This window comes from Lathyrus oleraceus, chromosome 4 (genome assembly GCF_024323335.1).
Source record: "Lathyrus oleraceus cultivar Zhongwan6 chromosome 4, CAAS_Psat_ZW6_1.0, whole genome shotgun sequence".
Classification (NCBI taxonomy): Eukaryota; Viridiplantae; Streptophyta; class Magnoliopsida; order Fabales; family Fabaceae; genus Lathyrus; species Lathyrus oleraceus.
Window position 1 is genome coordinate 303,620,847 of NC_066582.1, and position 18,185 is coordinate 303,639,031.

The following is an 18,185-nucleotide window of genomic DNA, read 5'->3' on the forward strand; positions in this document are numbered from 1 at the left end:
TATAACGACTTTTACCTATTTTTTCCAATAATAAGACTCTTTTTGTCAAAGAGAAGGATGGAAAACTTAAGATAACTCAGATCTATCTGGATGATATAGTATTTGGAGGGATGTCAGATGAGATGGTTCAACATTTTGTCAAGCAAATGCAATCTGAGTTTGAAATGAGTTTGGTAGGTGAATTAACTTAATTTCTTGGACTCCAAGTCAAACAGATGGAAGACTCCATCTTTCTTTGTCAAAGAAAATATGACAAGAATATTGTGAAGAAATTTGGATTGGAGAATGCTAGTCACAAAAGAACTCCTGCTCCTACACACTTGAAGTTATCTAAAGATGAAAAGGGCATTAGTGTTGATCAGAGTTTATACAGAAGCATGATTCTAAAGTATGTGAATGGTACATGTGATTATGGAATGTTGTATTCTCATGATTCAAATTCCATGTTAGTGGGGTATTGTGATGATGATTGGGTTGGTAGTGTTGATGACAGGAAGAGTACCTCTGGAGTATGTTTCTTTTTAGGAAACAATTTGATTTCATGGTTCAACATGAAACAGAATTGTGTATCTCTATCTACTGCTGAAGTTAAGTACAGAGCAGTAGGTAGCAGCTGCTCTCAACTAATGTGGATGAAATAAATGTTGACTGAATATAATGTCACACAAGATGCCATGACATTATTTTGTGACAACTTGAGTGCTATTAATATCTCCAAAAATACTATTCAACACAGTAGGACTAAACACATTGACATCAGGCATCATTTTATTAGAAAACTTATTGAAGACAAAGGCATAACACTTGAGCATGTTAGCATTGAAAATCAGCTTTCTGGCAATTTTACCAAAGCCTTGGATGCAGTTCAGTTTGAAAAATTAAGAGAAAAACTTGGTATTTATGTTTATGAGGACTGGTGGCAATTACAATTATTTATGTGTGTCAAACAAAATTTTCACTTTCATCATTACACACGACACGCTTGTTTAAGCCCATTACTCCATTGTGTATCTTTTTGGACGAAAACACGCTACCCGTCTCGTTCCTCTCCAAAAATTTGCATTCACCTTTTCTCACATGTCTTTCCCTATTCTGTCGGTGTCAAGTGTTACCAAAGATGTCAAAACAATATTCACCCAAGCACATGCATGTCTCATTGAACATATTGGGTCATCTTCTCCAACTGCTAGGGAAGATGAACCATTCCAAATGATCAATATGTCTGATCTTGTCACGGATGTTGCTCCCTTATCCATGATTCTTGCACCCACTCAGAAGAAAGCAACGCCATTTGTTTCAAAGAATGTCAAGACTTCTGGTAAGTCTTCTATTTTTGAGCCTACAATCCCTAGTAAAGATAAGACTCTTGTTGAATAGGGTTTTAGGTCTAGAGGTTATGCGATGAGAAACCCTACTAAGCATACTGGTGTCAGAGAGATTCAAACCAAAGTGGAAAGGATTTCCATTCATAAGGATCTTCAAAAGTTTCTTACATCTATGTTGAAGGAAGTGGATTTCGATGTTTTTCCAGATGTTCAAACATCTTTGGCAAAAGAAACTAACCCTGATGGTGAATCTAGTGAAAAGGTTGATTAATGTGTCCCTAAGCAAGTTGCTCATGAAAAGAGGAGTAAGAAGAAGATTGATTATCTTATAATGTTGATGACCTAACATCTAATGAGAAACCTCTTACCATCATCTTGGCTCCTGGAATAGCCAAGAGACTTCAGAGAAGAAAAGGAAAGGATGTGATGTTTGAAGATTATCCTTCTAAGAAGATAAAAAGAAAATCTGGTGGTATGAAAAGCACTCACCCTAGAAGTTCCAAAGGACAATCTCATGTTGGTCCTGCTAGATCATGGAGTAAAGTTGATATTCCTACGAGGAAGAGGAAAGTTGTTTCTTCTAGTGACTCTGAGTTTGAGGTCGAAGAGGATGTCCAGGACATCATTCCTGTGAGAAGATATGCTCCAAAGGAACCATATGTTGTTGTGCCCGAGGCTCCACTGGACAATGTGTCTTTACATTATATGAAAAATGCTGAAAGATGGAAGTATGTTATTCAAAGAAGGATAACTTTGGAGAGGGAATTGGGTAAGGATGCCCTAAAATGTAAGGAGGTTGTGAAGCTTATAGAGGTTGCTGGTTTGATGAAGACTGTCACAAAATTTGGTCTTTGTTATGAAGGTCTAGTCAATGAGTTTGTGGTGACCATTCTTGATGGGTGTGATGATGTGAAGAGTGAAGACTATAGGAAGATGTATGTTAGAGGACATGTTGTAACATTTTCTCCTGCTGTAATCAAGAATTTTATGGGAAAGACTGAAGAACCTCAGGCTGAGCTAGAGGTTACAGATGACCAAGTGTGCAAGGAGATAACTGCCATGCAGGTGAAACACTAGCCAAACAGAGGAAAGTTGTCAGTTGGGAAGCTGAGTGTCAAGTATGCAATCCTTCATAGGATTGGGACTATCAACTAGGTACCTATAAATCATACTTAAACCATCTCTATTGGGCTTGGGAATTTTATATATGTTATTGGAACAAGAAGAGCTTTTGATTTTGGGAAGTACATTTTTGAAAAAGTTCTGAAGCAGACCTTCTCAACTGATGTGAAGATGCCTATCTATTTTCCCTCACTCATCTGAGGGATAATCCTGAACCAACATCTAGGAATCTTATTGCCTATTGATAGTGTGAAGAAAAGGGAATCTCCTTTATCCCTCCACTGCAAACTGTTTGCTGGAACACATGTTCCAAATATTGTCATGACATCTTCTCAGGAACCTGGCCCTGCCACTTCCAAGGAGAGTGTTATTACTCAACTAAAGGAGACATGTAAAGAATTGGATGATCCATCCGGTCTAGCACTTCTACAAAGATAAAGCTTGAAAAATTGATCAAGGCTTTGATGGATGAAGAGGAAAAGGAAGTTGAACATGATGGTGATGACAATGTTTGAGTTGATGTCGAGGACTCTACTGGTGGCAGTGATGCTGAGAATGATGAAGATAAAGAAGTTTAAGGAGAGAAGTGTGCTACTGAAGACTCAAATAATCAGAAAGATATCTAATTGTAGTGTTGTCTTTTTTGGTTTTGTTTTGTGGTCTTTGACCAGGATTTCAAGCACCATTGTGTGCATTTTTGTTTGTGCTACTTAACTTTGTGCTAATGTGGCTTCTATGTTTTTGTTAGATGCTTACCTTTGTCATATTATGGCTAAAAAGGGGGAGTAATGTCTATGGTCTCTAATCACTAACCACTAACTATTGGTTACTTTTGAGGGGGAGTTCTTGTTCTGGAACATTCGAACTGTTGTGAATAAATGTCAGACATGATGTCCTGACATCAATGTGTCTGAGAATTTATTTTATTTGTGAGGCTATTTTTATTCTGCTGCATATGCCTCTGTTGTTTGAACTTGGACAATTCATATGGTTTTGGGTGTTCCCTTAGGGGGGAGTCCTGATTATGTGTGACAGGGGGAGAACAGAACCTGTCTGTTTTGTAACTGCATGATTACCTCTGATATGTGTGTGTTTGATTTTTTTTCAAACCTATGTAGTTCTGTTGTAACCTGGATTGTGGTGCTTATGTGCAAGGGTTATTTGGTTGTTTTATCCAAATTTTACCAAAGAGGGAGATTGTTAATTCTCTATATTTGTGATTGGCAGTAATTTTGGTAAAACTAACTTAGCAGCAACATGTTGAACAATATGTCCTAACATAAGGATCTGACATCTTGTCTGTTACAGGTTTACATCTTGGTAACAATTTGTTTGATTAACAAATTATTGAATATTCGTGGAATATTAAGTAATCATATGTGGCGTCCAAGATTGAGGAATCAAGAGATTCTATTTGAGTCTAAAGTTATTCTGTTTTTCTAAATGTTGAGACATTTTAGGAAACCCTTGATTAAAGACCTATTTTTATGCAGAATATTTTGCATTCCTTTAGCTGTTGTCTTGCGATGTATATAAATAGAATGCCACAAACCTAATTGGAGGACGAATCAAATATTATTTCATTGAGTTTTTAGGGCTTGTATGTTCATGTTAATTGAGAGCCTCTCTAATATCATCTTGGTATAAGAGTAGGAATGTCTCTATTAAGTTGTAAGTTCTGTCAATCACTTTTAAGCTTTTAAGCATTGAGAGATTGTGTGTCGTTGTAGGGTAATTTCTGAAACTTTTAAAATAGTATTGTTTCATCATTGTTGTAATTGAAAGGGAAGTGAGAGGGGTCTCATACCTAGGTGAGTCTTAGGTAGAAGTTAAGCACGGGTAGTGATTATGGAGTAGTATGTAAACTGGAGATAGTTTGGTGAAGGTCTACAAACTGATATTATTTAGTGGATTTCCTCCCGGGCTTGTTAGCCCCCAGATGTAGGTGTTGTTGTACACCGAACTGGGTTAAGAACTCTGTGTGTCATGTTATTTTCTGTCCTCTTAACTGTATGTTATATTGTCATTATATTTTGATCAGATATCAGTGTCTCGACATATCTTAGGACATCTGATATCTGCATACTAGAATTTCAAATTTCACACGACTTATGAATGTTTTCCAGTGGCATGTGACTATATATTGGTAATTTTCATCAGATTTTGGGATCCATGTTTGTACGCACAAGTTTTGTTCTTAGTTTTAAGCAGAAAATACATTCCAAAGTGATAGACTCTCGCATTGGGAGACTATCACACCATAGTTCTTAGGATTTTTTTTATTGTAAGCTTGGATCAAATTAATCGTGACGGCATTAGAATTTGTTTTTGTTCCGTTCTTTGTACTCGAAGTTATTTACGCATTAATTCTAGTTTTTCAAGTTCTTTATATAATTGCTTTAATTTATTTCTACGTGTTTGAAATTTATTTACTTGTAATGTTGCTGTTAATTTCCATTACCATGAACTGCATGCTTATGTTTAATATCATGTCCAGCTAAATTGCTTTGGCATAAACATTTTTATAAATTATTTTCTGGTTTTGATTTTTAATTTTAAGTCTGAAAAGTTTTGCATGGGAGTGAAAGCATTAAGGTTTCGAGTCAATACCACGAGAATGTGAGGCTTGAACCGGATAGTAAAAATTGGACATTAATCATATACACAACGAGAGTGCTTTAGGATTAATTATAACTTATTGATTTTCAAAAAGTATTTCATGATTCAAATGGGTTAGCGAGAGCAAACATATGGTCTAGAAGTATAGCTAGAGACAACAACACGAGAGTGTGAGATAAAGGTTTTTAAATTAATATTTTTCTACTGAAAAGTGATTTAATACATTAAGAAACGCCAATAAATTATTGAGTCCACTACGCCAAAAACTGGAATAGACAGCGCACCTTAGAGGGCGCTTTATTACAAAAGCGCACTCTAAAGTGAAGCGAAAAAATAAGGAGCGAACAACTGGAATAGACAGCGCACTTTAGAGGGCGCTTTTGTAATAAAGTGCCCTCTAAGGTGAAGCGAAAAAATAAGGCGGAGATAGAGGGACAACAATACAGGGCGCTTTTTAGAAAGCGCCCTCTAAGGTTACCCTTAGAGGGCGCTTTTAAAAAAGCGCTCTATAAGTCCATGTGCATTTCCAGTTTATAAAGCGCTTTTGGAAAGCCTTAGAGAGCGCTTTCATAAGCGCCCTCTTAGGCCCCCTTTAGAGGGCGCTTTTTTTCCACAAGCGCCCTCTAAGGTCCCCTTTAGTAAACATTAAAATTATAACATACTGCGCGTTTTGTTATTTCACTCTCTGTTATTTTCGTTCTTTTTCACGTTAGGGTTCTCATTGCTACGATTTTCGCTACTTCTAAGGCGTTCTCCTTCCACCTCTGTTAGATCTACGACGTTTCCTCCTTCTATTAATTCGTTGTTAGCTGTTCGATTTTGACACCATAGGTATTTTTCTAATCTTCATATTACTTGGTTTCTCTTCTGACGTTCGCTATTGTTCATTTTTGGTTTCATTTTTCTTGGTTCATACATTTATTGAGTATTCTCAACAATAATTATTGTGTTGCAATGCTAGCAATGGAGACTAGGCATTATGGGTTAAATTTCACTAACTGTTCCATTTGTTTCTCGATGTAGAAAAAGGAGGCAGCAATATCTAAAACACCTTCTACCAATCAAAGGTACACTGTGCAGCTTATGAGTGTATTTATTCTAGCATACATAGCGTAGCTAGTAACTTAAGAAGTTTAGGTATGAATGTTATTTGATAGAGTAAATTAGAGTCGACTATTCTTCTGTTAGCTTTCAGTTAGACCATTATACAATTCTACATATATATTTTCTAGTCAATGTTTATCTTTTGTAAAAACTATATGATGATATATAACTATGCTACAAATTAGTGCATACCACTAATGCTTAATGCATGGTTCATACATTCTCATGCTATTGAAGTCAGAGATATCTGAAAATGTTGAGAAACTAACTCAATAAACCAAAATTGTTTTGGTTTTGGGTTGTTGTTGGAGACATGAATGCCTTGCACAGAGACTAACTCAATAAAGCGAAATTATTTTGTCTCATCCCATTTTTGGTTTCTCTTCTGAAATTGTTTTTTGTTTATTCTAATTAGTAATGGATAATACATGGATGTCTTCCAATCGATTTTCGAGAGAGTACAAGAATGGGGTATCAGAATTCGTTAAGTTTGCCGTTGCGCACGCCGAAGACCCCAGTAGAATGATATGTCCTTGCTTGGGTTGTTGTTATGGGAAACGGGTTGACGCAGTTCAGTTGACATCGCATATAATGAGGCATGGAATTGATCGAAGTTATACATGTTGGAATTTGCATGGTGAGAAAAGTAACGAGAATGTTGAACCGGGGGATAGTACGACCTATGCCTCAAACTATAGTGGCGCAGATACATACGATTGTGATCGAGTTGAAGAGATTGCAGAAGCACTTGAAGGAGATCTTAAGGATTGTCCCGAAATGTTTGAGAGGTTGGTAAGTGATGCAGAGAAACCTTTGTATGATGGTTGCACTAAATTCACAAGATTGTCTGCGGTATTAAAGTTGTACAACTTAAAGGCGGGCAATGAATGGTCGGATAAAAGTTTCACAGAGTTATTAGCCCTTTTGAAATATATGCTTCCTGAGGATAATGTTCTTCCCAATCGAACATATGAGACCAAAAAGATGTTGTGCTCTATTGGCATGAGCTATGATAAGATACATGCATGTCCAAACGATTGCGTTTTGTTTCGAAATGAGTATGCATCGTTAAATGAGTGTCCTAAATGCGGTGTCTCGCGATATAAGAACAAGTTGTCTCCAGCAAAAGTCTTGTGGTATTTTCCTGTTATTCCGAGATTTAGACGCATGTTTCGTAGTGAAAGGTACAGGTCAAATGATTTTAATTGTTTTCTTTATTACAGGTAAAATGGCTTTTATTACAGCAAATCGAGTCAATTGCATCAAAAAAAAAGGTATAAACACAATTATATGATATGCATAGAAAATGTTAATTCTTGATCTTATACTTCACCTAACTAATTTTATGATATTTTAGGTTCATGCTATTGATATTGAACAAAAAGAGGTTGTTACTAAGAAGACTGCGGCTAGCAAAAAAAACATACATCTCAGAGATGCTTTTGCTACTTAGTTTTATTTCTTTTTAAGTTATGAATTGGTTGTATATTTAGAATCTTTAGAAGTTAAACGATTATATATCAGTGGATTGTTGTATATGTATGGATTGTTGTATATAAGGCTTGTTGAATGCAATGTGTGAAAAAGGGCTTCAAATTATACAGTTTTGGGTGTACTGCTTCAATATACAGGTTGTCTAAAATAAATAAAAAAATATAGCACTTTTTAAAAAAAAATTTAAATAACCACCCACTTTAGAGGGCGCTTTCCAAAATAAGAGTCTTCTAAACCCTTTAAATTTCCACTTTAGAGGGCGCTTTCCAGTAAAAGCGCCCTCTAAACCCTTAAAAGTTTCCACTTTAGAGGGCGCTTTCCAGTAAAAGCGCCCTCTAAACCCTTAAAAGTTTCCACTTCAGAGGGCGCTTTCTTTAAAAAGCGCCCTCTAAAGTGGCCCTTAAAGGGCTTAAAGAGGCACTTTAGAGAGCGCTTTCACCAGGAAAAAAAGCGTTGTCTTTACCTATGCCAGCGCCAGATTAGAGGGCGCTTTAAAGCGCTGTTATAGGCCAAAAAAAGCGCCCTCTTTTCCCTTATTTGGCATAGTGGTCCCTGAGGTACACCGGGATCCACACTCCGGTCTCTCCTTTCTGATATATTTTCTAAACTTTATTTTAATTTTAATTTCCCCAAATCAATTTTTCATTAGCCTTAGATTTACATAGCATCAATAGATAGCGATAAGCTTGATTATTGGTCCCTGTGGATTTGATATCTTTTAAAACTACGCGATACAACTGTGCATTTGCAGTTAGATAATTCGATAGACTCACTAAGTTGCGATCAGGTGTCTATGTTCAGCATACTTCTGAAGGCAATATGATTCTAGTATGTATGTATGTTGATGACATATTGCTAACAATAAGTTGAGAATATGAGATATCTAAGTTCAAGAAAGCATTGATGGATGAGTTTGAGATAACTGATCTAGTGGTTATGTAACCCGACTCTGGTGTAGGCATTTCTTCCTACAACATGCAGTTTTGAATAAGTTAATTGTGGTTATGAATGCATTGAGTGACGCTGTCTTAGTCAAACATATTTTCCTCCCATTTACAATATCTTCTTTTCTTTTCTAACGTAAACGATCATACACTCTAATATTAGTCATTATATATATATATATATATATATATATATATATATATATATATATATATAGTTTAATTGAAATACACTGACAGTGTAAAAGGATTTTACACCGTCAGTTAATCATAGACGTTGGATATTAAAAGAAGTTTGGCTTTTATTTTAAAAATCTATAAAATAATACAAATGGATGATGGTGATGAATCGGCGGTGTAAAACTTTTTACACTGACAGTGTATAGTAATTAATCTCATATATATATATATATATATATATATATATATATATATATATATATATATATATATATATATATATATATATATATATATATATATATATATATATATATATATATATATATATATATATATATATATATATATATATATATATATATATCACATAAGAATTTAACACAGAACTTCAAATTTATTAAAGAAAAACCATACCCTCCCTCCTATAAAAATCAGAGACCAAGACTATCTAAAATCTTTAACAAAAACAAAATAAAAACCATGAGATCTTTATCTAAAAGTAGAGAATCCATACACTAACATATAGTTGAATTGTGACCATAGAAAATCAAAGTACTTCTGTACACAACTAAAGCATGGTTTGGCACCTAAAGGTTGACAAAAATGCATTAATTTAACCATGCAAAAACATTGATTGACTCTGCAAAAAACTGTAATAGCTTCCACTCTACTATAAATTACTAGAGACTCTATAGCCATAGATCAAACTTTTTGATACAGTGCAAATTAATTTCAGAAATGGTGATTTCACATAAAACTAGTGAAAAAGGACATGTACAACTTTGCCATGATGATTGCAATTTTCTCCTATTTATTTTTATGCATGAATGAAATTTCATCAACAGTAGTAGTACAATCATCTTCACTACTGTTTATTTTTCCGTTATTGTTATGTCGCAATCGAGATCATCGATCTATATTACTATCTAATATTTGCAACAGGAAGATTAAGAGACACATAGGACCCATGAAAGGAATTAAATTTGTAATATAATGGTCCCAAATGTGCTAGATCATCAGCCATAAACATGCACGACCATAAGTTAACTTTGATATGATTGATCCCTTCGAGACTTTCTCACGAGTACATCACTTGATTCAACATTTACAATTGATGGTATGATTCTGACACCAGTATATATCCATACAAATTATTTTTACTAATAAATTGCAGCTTTTATTTATTGACACTAATAAATATAAGAGATTACAAAAAAAAAACAGGACAATAAGTTATGTCATTAGTTTTTATGACAATTATAATTTTAAAAAAAATTATAATTCTTTTTGACAGAATTTTTTTTTTAATTTTTAAAACTAGGATTTTGATAAAATCTATTTGAAAAAATTCTCAAAGAAATAATTTTCATTGAACAATTGATAAAAAAAAAATTTAAAAATTAAGTTTTGCAGAAAAGTTTACATAAAACTAAAATATAAATAAAAAATATACATCAGCGTCAATTAGATTAATGTGCACTATATATCAAAAAATAGTTTATTTGAAACATTAATATATTGATATTTTGTTTTAATATTTAGTTAATTTAAAAAAATAATAATAGAAAATTTGGCTATTTAAATAAAAAAATTCAAAAAATCAATTTAAAAAAAAATCATATTCATTGATGTAGAACATTATTATATACTGAGTTTTTAAACTCTATGTAAAAGATTAAACTTTAATGATAGAAAATCAAAAATATTAAAGACAAATGATATAAAAATATGTTTACAGTTACATATTTTCATATTTGATCATTTAAAGTGGTTTTCATAATTATTTGTCAGACGGTAATACTTCTTATACACAATTTTATTAGTTGAAAAATCTCAGTCAAAAAATTGTAAGTGTCGATTTCTATCCTTTACGTCGGTCAAAAAAATTCATGTGTGCATTTTTTTCAAAGATAATATTATTATGAATAAAAATGAGAAATAGATGATGAATGTTCTCATCCACATGCTGTTATACTTATTTGTGCGTTCAGTTTACTCAAAATCCCATGTGCTATCTTTGCTTGACATATCTTTTTCTAGAGTGTGTGTTTCCCTTTATTAATCTTCATAAATTTTCAAATGTTTTAATTTTTGGTAGTTTCCTAAAAGAAAATGTACATTGATAGTGATATTTCAACCACTGGACCAGTTATGTTTTCTTATATAAATTGTTTTTCTCGTGACCATGTTTTATTTTTCACTTTGTCAGATAACAGATGGCCCATTTATCACAACCGTCCATTGCGGAGGATGCTTCTCTAATTGATTGGATATATCTTCAAAGTGTTTTTTATTTAGAGATAAGGAAACTATACATTACTTTATGAAAAAGGAATATATATATATATATATATATATATATATATATATATATATATATATATATATATATATATATATATATATATATATATATATATATATATATATATATATATATATATATATATATTTATTATAGAGTAGATCCTCCGGTTAATATGTAAGTAGTATATTTAATATGTTCTAGAGAAAGTTAATATATTTAGTTAATGAAACAGAAAAAGAAATTGTTTAGAGAAAGTCAAAAAGTAATTTAATATCTTAATTATAGATGCATTTCGTAAACACTGATCCGGAGATGCATTTCCGAAATATTATCACACACACTCATTCATCCCTCTCTAAAAGGCTCATTTTAAACATTTATTGATTCGGAGATGCATCACTGTTTAGGGTTTACGGATATGCATCTCTGTAACTAGTCAAAACATTGCATGTTAAATTAGTTGTATGGTAACTCAAATGAAAATGACGATTTATAAATGTTAAGGTTCATATTATGTGATGAACATTAGACCATACAACCGATATGCAAAAAATGACATGTATAAATTTGGAGACAAAATAAGTCATCATGATATACATAATAAAGTCGAAATAAGTAAAAATAAAATACAACAGGACATAAATCCAAACTACAAATACTATCAACTATTGCATATGTCGGACTCGAACTCTTGGACCTCCTCCGCCCCCTGTGCTCTGATGTTGTCTCTGATACATCAGTGTTTCTCGTGTCTCCATCATAATGGCATCTAGGATCTCCCTCACCTCAGAATCATCACGAAAGATACCTCTGTCAATACCTGTCTGTGCAATCTCGATAATACGGCGACATCTATGCAACACATCATGAGCATGATATAACCTAGCATGCTCTTCCTCTAGTATCTTAGCATGAGTTGGCCTCGGTTGATCTCATGGAGCAGCCTGCACAATATATGGATGTGACACCCTGAAGAACCACATGTTGTACCCGTCTACATAGCTCCAGTCGCTCTCAGATATGGTACTCCCTGCCCTTTCGATACTAGATGACTAAGATAATCATCAAACATGGCACCCACATCTCTACGTGTCATAGCGGTAGAAGCAGAGACAACATGGTGTCTGAGAATAGTCTGGGTGTAGCTAAACTACCGCATGAGGCGCTCAGGAAGATGAGGAAGTGTCAGGCATGAACTGCAAGTTAACCATCCCGAGTATAAGACTATATCGTCAAATGGTTGTGTCTCACGGTGGTCGACATAGGTGTTAAAGTGCATATCCTTTGCTACCTAGCGGTTAAGATACACTCGAAACGGCTATGTCGCTTAGTTCCCTCTGAACAGGGCAAATGTAGAAGCACGCGGCATATCCTCAGTATAGATCGGTACACACGACCAGCCGGAGATGCGTGGGAAGAATTGGAGGATCCAAGCCTGAAAAGTGTTGGAACACACGAATCATTAGTAAGGGGGTTGCAAAAATGTAATGAAAATGACACACACACACTAAAAGACCAATAAATGTTACCATCAAAAGTGTGATGATGCATGTCACCTACTTCGTCTTCCACCTACATCCCTCGGATAACTTAGAGTACAAGTAAACCAACCAAGCGGTCCCCCAGGTGTACTCATGGATCCGCTCAAAGTCCTTGAAGTATCATAGGTAGAGGACATTCACATAAGTGGAACTCTTGTCCACAAAAGTGGCAGTGCCAACCAAATATAACAGGTATGCTCTCATAGCATACATTATATGTTGTCCTACCTACTCCTCATCACCAGCGGCGTGCTTTGCTCTAACCATCTCATTTGTATATACCTTCTCCAATAATCAAAACCTAGCATGAGGCCCACTGGTGGCTTCAAACTCCCTCATGACAACGTCTAGGTCAACTCCCAGATAGTCTACCATGAACTCAAGTGCCTCATCTCTGCTAATCCTCCCATGATCTAGAAGTTTCACCATAACATAACCGATCTTGCATAAGTCCTTCATCCGAGATAGCTGTAAAGAAGCCTGAAACCACTCGTCAGTAGGACGATGCAAGTTTGTAATCTTGCGCCCATGGTTAATGAATTTTAATGGATCACGATTCTGCAGAAAAATAAATCATCGTCAGAAACTTGTAATATAATAATTAATGTAATTTAAAAAGAATGAATCCAACTAATTTTACCTCTTCATCCCAGATATGTCTAGAAGTATGGTCTAGATAAAGAAGCAACAATGATAACTCTAACAGGTCTCATCCAAATACCTTTATTGCCTCATCATCTTGAGGTCCCTTCAATGCCTGGGGTAGCACTAGTGCCTCTAGTGACTGAGGTACCTCCGGTGACTCGGGTACCTTTACTTCCTGGGTAGGTGAAACCTATCGCTTTACGGGAAGATGGAGGCAGTGATGCGTCACTATGTTACACGCGTCTCCTACAAGAAGAAGGTGGAGATATATGAGCTCCAGAAGTCGACGCCTCCACATAAACCGGGCTAGAGAAAACAGGAGCAAGTGAAACCTGACTCTTTTCCCTCCTGACAGATTTATGTTGTGCAATTTTGTTGTCCCTCAATATGTCATCTCGATCTTCCATAATGTTTGTAAGTAAACCAGACAAGTGTCACACAATTACTGCAAGCAACACTACAAGTAAGAAAAGCAACAAAAAAATGCATACTGATAAAATAGGGAGATACATCTCCGATTCCTGGAAATCCAAACGTTGAAAAAATATGGAGATGCATCTCGGAATTTTCCTACAACTTTCATTTTCGTCAACGGCGCTAATGCAAACCCCCAAAACCCTAAAAATAATGAATTGATCATTACTTTTAAATATGAAACATATTTATCATAATGTATCAACTATCAAACATGCATAAACTATGTATTTAAATATCTAACCATCAATTTCTATAAATTTATATAAAAACTCAAAAAAGTTTACAATAATAAAAAACTTACAAGAAATGAGGAATCTTCAAATTTGATATAGTTGAATGAGATCTTTGATGTAGTTGGTGTTGATTGAAGAAGCTTTGATGTTTCTTGATTGATTTTGAGACAATGTTATTTTGAAAGAGTTTTAGAGTAAAAATTGTTTTTTTAACAAGTGAGAAATAAGAAGGGTTTTGGCGTGTTATGTACAAGCACCGTTCGGAGATGCATCTCCGTAATGTTTGCAAAGATGTATCTCCGTAGTTTTTTCAAATTAAGTCAAACTTCTATTAACTTAGGATACGTCTGGAGATGCATCTCCAAATTCTGGAGATACTTTTATATTAATACATAGGATGCATTAATAAATTTCCATTATCATTTGGGTTGGAACTCTTGAGCCTATACCATTACACAAGTCGTTTAAACACTTCTATATTTTTACTTTTAATGAGTCTAAAAAGGTTGAAGTTCAAAAAACTAAAAAAGTTCTCGAGATAAAAGGGACTTCCTAATATAATGTATCATACATAGATGGTGTGTCATACCCCAAATCTTGACCATCATTTTCGTCTTTACTACAAACATAGGATGCAGGTTACTAACATATTTAGATTCCCATACGTGTCATCTGGTCAACTCCAATGACGTAAAAAGTCAAACGAGAACCATTTTGACTTGTCCAAACCCTAATCATATCCTGATCAATTATTAATTATTTTTAGTTATTAGATTATTTAGATCAACATTGTAGGGTGGATTAGATAGTGATTAATAAAATTAGCTGGTTTTTAATTAAGTTATGATATTAGGGTTGATTAATTCATGTTATTAAGTTAATTAGTTTTAAGTGATTTCAAATTAATTTATTAATAGGTCAATTAAAATTATTTTAGCTTATATTATTAAGCTAATTGGATATGAGTTAAATTAGTTTTTTTATAAATAAATAATAATAAATAAGTAATTAACTTTTTTTAAGGATTAACTTACTTCTAATTTAGTTTTTTATATTCGGTATTGGCCTTTTGTTTAAGTATGAGAACAGGGCCAGCCCAATCCAGTACCCCATTTCAATTGGGTCAAACGGATGACCCAAGTTTCAACTGGGTCATATTAGACCCAGGATCCATCTCCCAGACCGGGTCAAACTCATGACTTGAACCATGTTCATCTTTTTCCCCGATCAAACCCTAAAAGTGCGCAAACAGCAATTTGAAATGGATCAAGATCATTTAATCAAATATTTCCATTTTTATTATAATATACATTGCAAAATGATAATTACAAGTAATTTCGGACTAAGTACATCAAAATCTCAAAACCCTAATTCTAAATCAGGACCAAATCAAGAATTACAAATCAAATCTGATTCAACCTAATACAAAATTACCTAAAACAAATTAATCAAATTAAATTCTAAAACTAAAAATAACCTTATAAAAACCTAAGTCTAAGATAAATAAAAAAAGGAGAAGAAAAACCCTAAAAAAGAATCCTCAGGATTCTTGCTTCTGCAATCCACTAAACCTCACTAAGAGCTCTAAACTTTGAAGGGATTAGTGTTTTCACATTGAAACCCTAATCTGTTTGAGCTTGGCCATCACCACTCGAAGGACCTCGCATCCAAAGAGGAAGAATTAGACGAAGAGGGAGATAAGCAACAAAGAAGGGAAAATAGAATCCAAAGAGTTTACCTCTTATCAAAGAACTCCTCCTCTCCGAAGGTTAGCCATACAAATATCTTTGTATATTTGCTTGTGTTGATTGCTTGATTGTGTATAATGTATTCCTGATGTTGTTTGCATTGAGTTTCAGTTTGATCTAAAGGGTTTCTAGGAAACTAGGTTTAGGGTTCTTCGTTTTAGGGTTACGGTTCATCCCGCATAAGGTTAGAGTTTATACGATGAACCCTAGAGTTCATCTGGGAAAGGGGTTAGGATTCATGATTCATTAGGGTTCTAGATTTCTGGGTTGATTTTCATCACCCAGATGAACATCGGTTTGAGATCCCGGTTGAACTTCAACCGAGGAAATGGGGTTCGCGGCGGTTTTAGGGAAAAGGGACGGTTCATAGAGTGGAGAGAAGTAGAGAGAGAGTGGGGAGTTAGAGAGAGAATGAAAGAGAGAAAAAGAGAACGGCCTGAAGGGAAAGGGATTTAAATACTTCCCTCTGTCCTGTTGGATTCCCCCCACGTAGCCTTCTATAGGTCTTCCGCTTGACCCTTGATTTATCTGACGCAGTAAGATCCACTGTGGTCTACCGCTTGACTTCACATATTGTTCCTTCAATCAGCATACTTACGTGGTCATCTCATCCTACGCTTGAGGTTTGATCTTGTTGACTCTCCAGTCAACAGATCAGACGCTCTTGGCGGAGAGTCCGTCGTTGACTCTCCTAGGAGGGCCTTGGGGGCGCAGTGGGCTCGGAGAGGCCAATGGGCCTCTCTCTATTTCTGCTGACACCCCCTTCTAATGGCTCATTTACTTACTAGTGAAAAATAAACTCCCCCCTTGTTTTTTTAGTTTTTAGTTAATTAATTACTTAATTAACTATTAATTAAGATTTACCCATTTGATATTTAAGATTAAGTCAATTAAAATTACATTTTTGGTATTTTTATTTATTCATGATATTTTTTATTTAATTAATTAACTATAATAGTAATATTCTAATTAATTAGGGATTTATATTATTTATATTAGGGTTAATTAAATCAAGAATCACGGGATAGAATCGGGGATAATACTTAGGATTTTAAGGGATGTAAAAATGGGACAAAATTGGGATAGGGAATATATCTTATGACATCCAATTTTATTCATTTGTATTAACTTTAATTTAATTATTTTTTATTATATTATTATATCATATTTAATATATTTTTATTAATTAAATTAAATTATATTTTCAAGTTAAAACGGGATAAAGACATGGGATACAATTTGGGATAAAACTAAGGGGTTACCAAAGGTTAAATCGGGATAAGGAGTTATGTCTAACACATAGTTATGATTCCTAATTTATTTTCTTAAATAAATTAAAACAATATTTTTGCAAGGGATAAAGAGGTAAAATCAATTCAGACTCACTCTAAATCGTAAGACCTCTACCCTAGCGTATTGAGACATTTTTAAAATCAAGTGTTTCTCCGCCCCCGATGTGTGAGGACTTTTCAAGGAATAAAAACAATCAACCAACCAACATTTTCAAGAAGAACTACGGTATTATGATCATTCGCCTAATGCGAAGGTACGTAGACATAGAGTTGTAAAACTCTATGAGTACAGTTATAAAAACCTTATTTTGGGGCCTCTCGTCCATTTAAATAGAATACCTTTTGTAAATAAATAAATAATTAAATAATCAATCAGTAATCAAGCAAATACATTAAGAATGCACACTAACCCTAGAATTGAAGAAGGGTCTCATTTAATATAATGGAGGTAAGGGGTGCCTAGTACCTTCCCCTTACTTAACCGACTTCCGAACCTAGTATCTCTCACCTTAAACTATTATGTTTTATCATTATTTTCCTGTTCTGTAGTGTAAGACCCCAATTTTGACCCTAAGATCCCTCGTGTTATCTCATCATATGCATTGGCTTTGGGATCACACATTGGCATCCTCCTTACCCCTCATTCATTGCGTTTGTATTGGGAAAGATCACCAAGCACATTTGATTGTATCATACTTTATTTTTCTTTGTTTACTAACCAAAATACCAAAAATATGTCTATGTATAGCTTTGTCTCTTCTGTAGGTAGTGTGTGCATCCACCAATGCCTTATCAAGCTCATAACTAGGGTTTGAGACCCTCAGTGCAAGGAGATCATTCAAGAGGTGGTTCACAATGGTTCTATACATTATATATGGATCCACATGTTCTTCATTTATCATTTGGATCAAGATATCATCAAGAGTTTGAAGCTAGTTTGCCTTGGAACCTTAATTCATCTGGGTATTTTGTATGACTTCCTCAGCAAGTTTCTTCAACATTTGGTCCAACATATCAAGGTATACTTTAACATACATTATCTTATGCATATATGATCCTCCATGAGTCCAAAAGATCAAGAGAACATCAAGTTTGCAAGTTGGTTCAAAGAAGTTGACCAGAGAAAGTCAACTAGTCAAAATTGGGGTTC

General features: G+C 34.3%; 2 protein-coding genes across 2 annotated transcripts; both read left to right on the forward strand.

Annotated features, from left to right (window-relative positions):
- Positions 1-215: 215 nt before the first annotated feature.
- Positions 216-641, forward strand: LOC127137215 (secreted RxLR effector protein 161-like). The gene has a single exon (XM_051063697.1). It carries the CDS (start codon positions 216-218, stop codon positions 639-641), a length of 426 nt encoding a protein of 141 aa, XP_050919654.1.
- A 760-nt stretch (positions 642-1,401) lies between these two features.
- On the forward strand, positions 1,402-2,402 carry LOC127137217 (uncharacterized). Its single transcript, XM_051063698.1, has 2 exons — positions 1,402-1,587; positions 1,683-2,402. The coding sequence occupies exons 1-2, from the start codon at positions 1,402-1,404 to the stop codon at positions 2,400-2,402; spliced, it is 906 nt and encodes a 301-aa protein (XP_050919655.1).
- The last annotated feature ends 15,783 nt before the right edge of the window (positions 2,403-18,185 follow it).

Coding starts and splice junctions, on each gene's coding strand:
- LOC127137215 (XM_051063697.1), top strand. CDS start 216: ATGGAAGACTCCATCTTTCTTTGTCAAAGAAAATATGACAAGAATATT.
- LOC127137217 (XM_051063698.1), top strand. CDS start 1,402: ATGAGAAACCCTACTAAGCATACTGGTGTCAGAGAGATTCAAACCAAA. Junction 1,588..1,682: donor ATGGTGAATCTAGTGAAAAG/GTTGATTAATGT, acceptor ACATCTAATGAG/AAACCTCTTACCATCATCTT.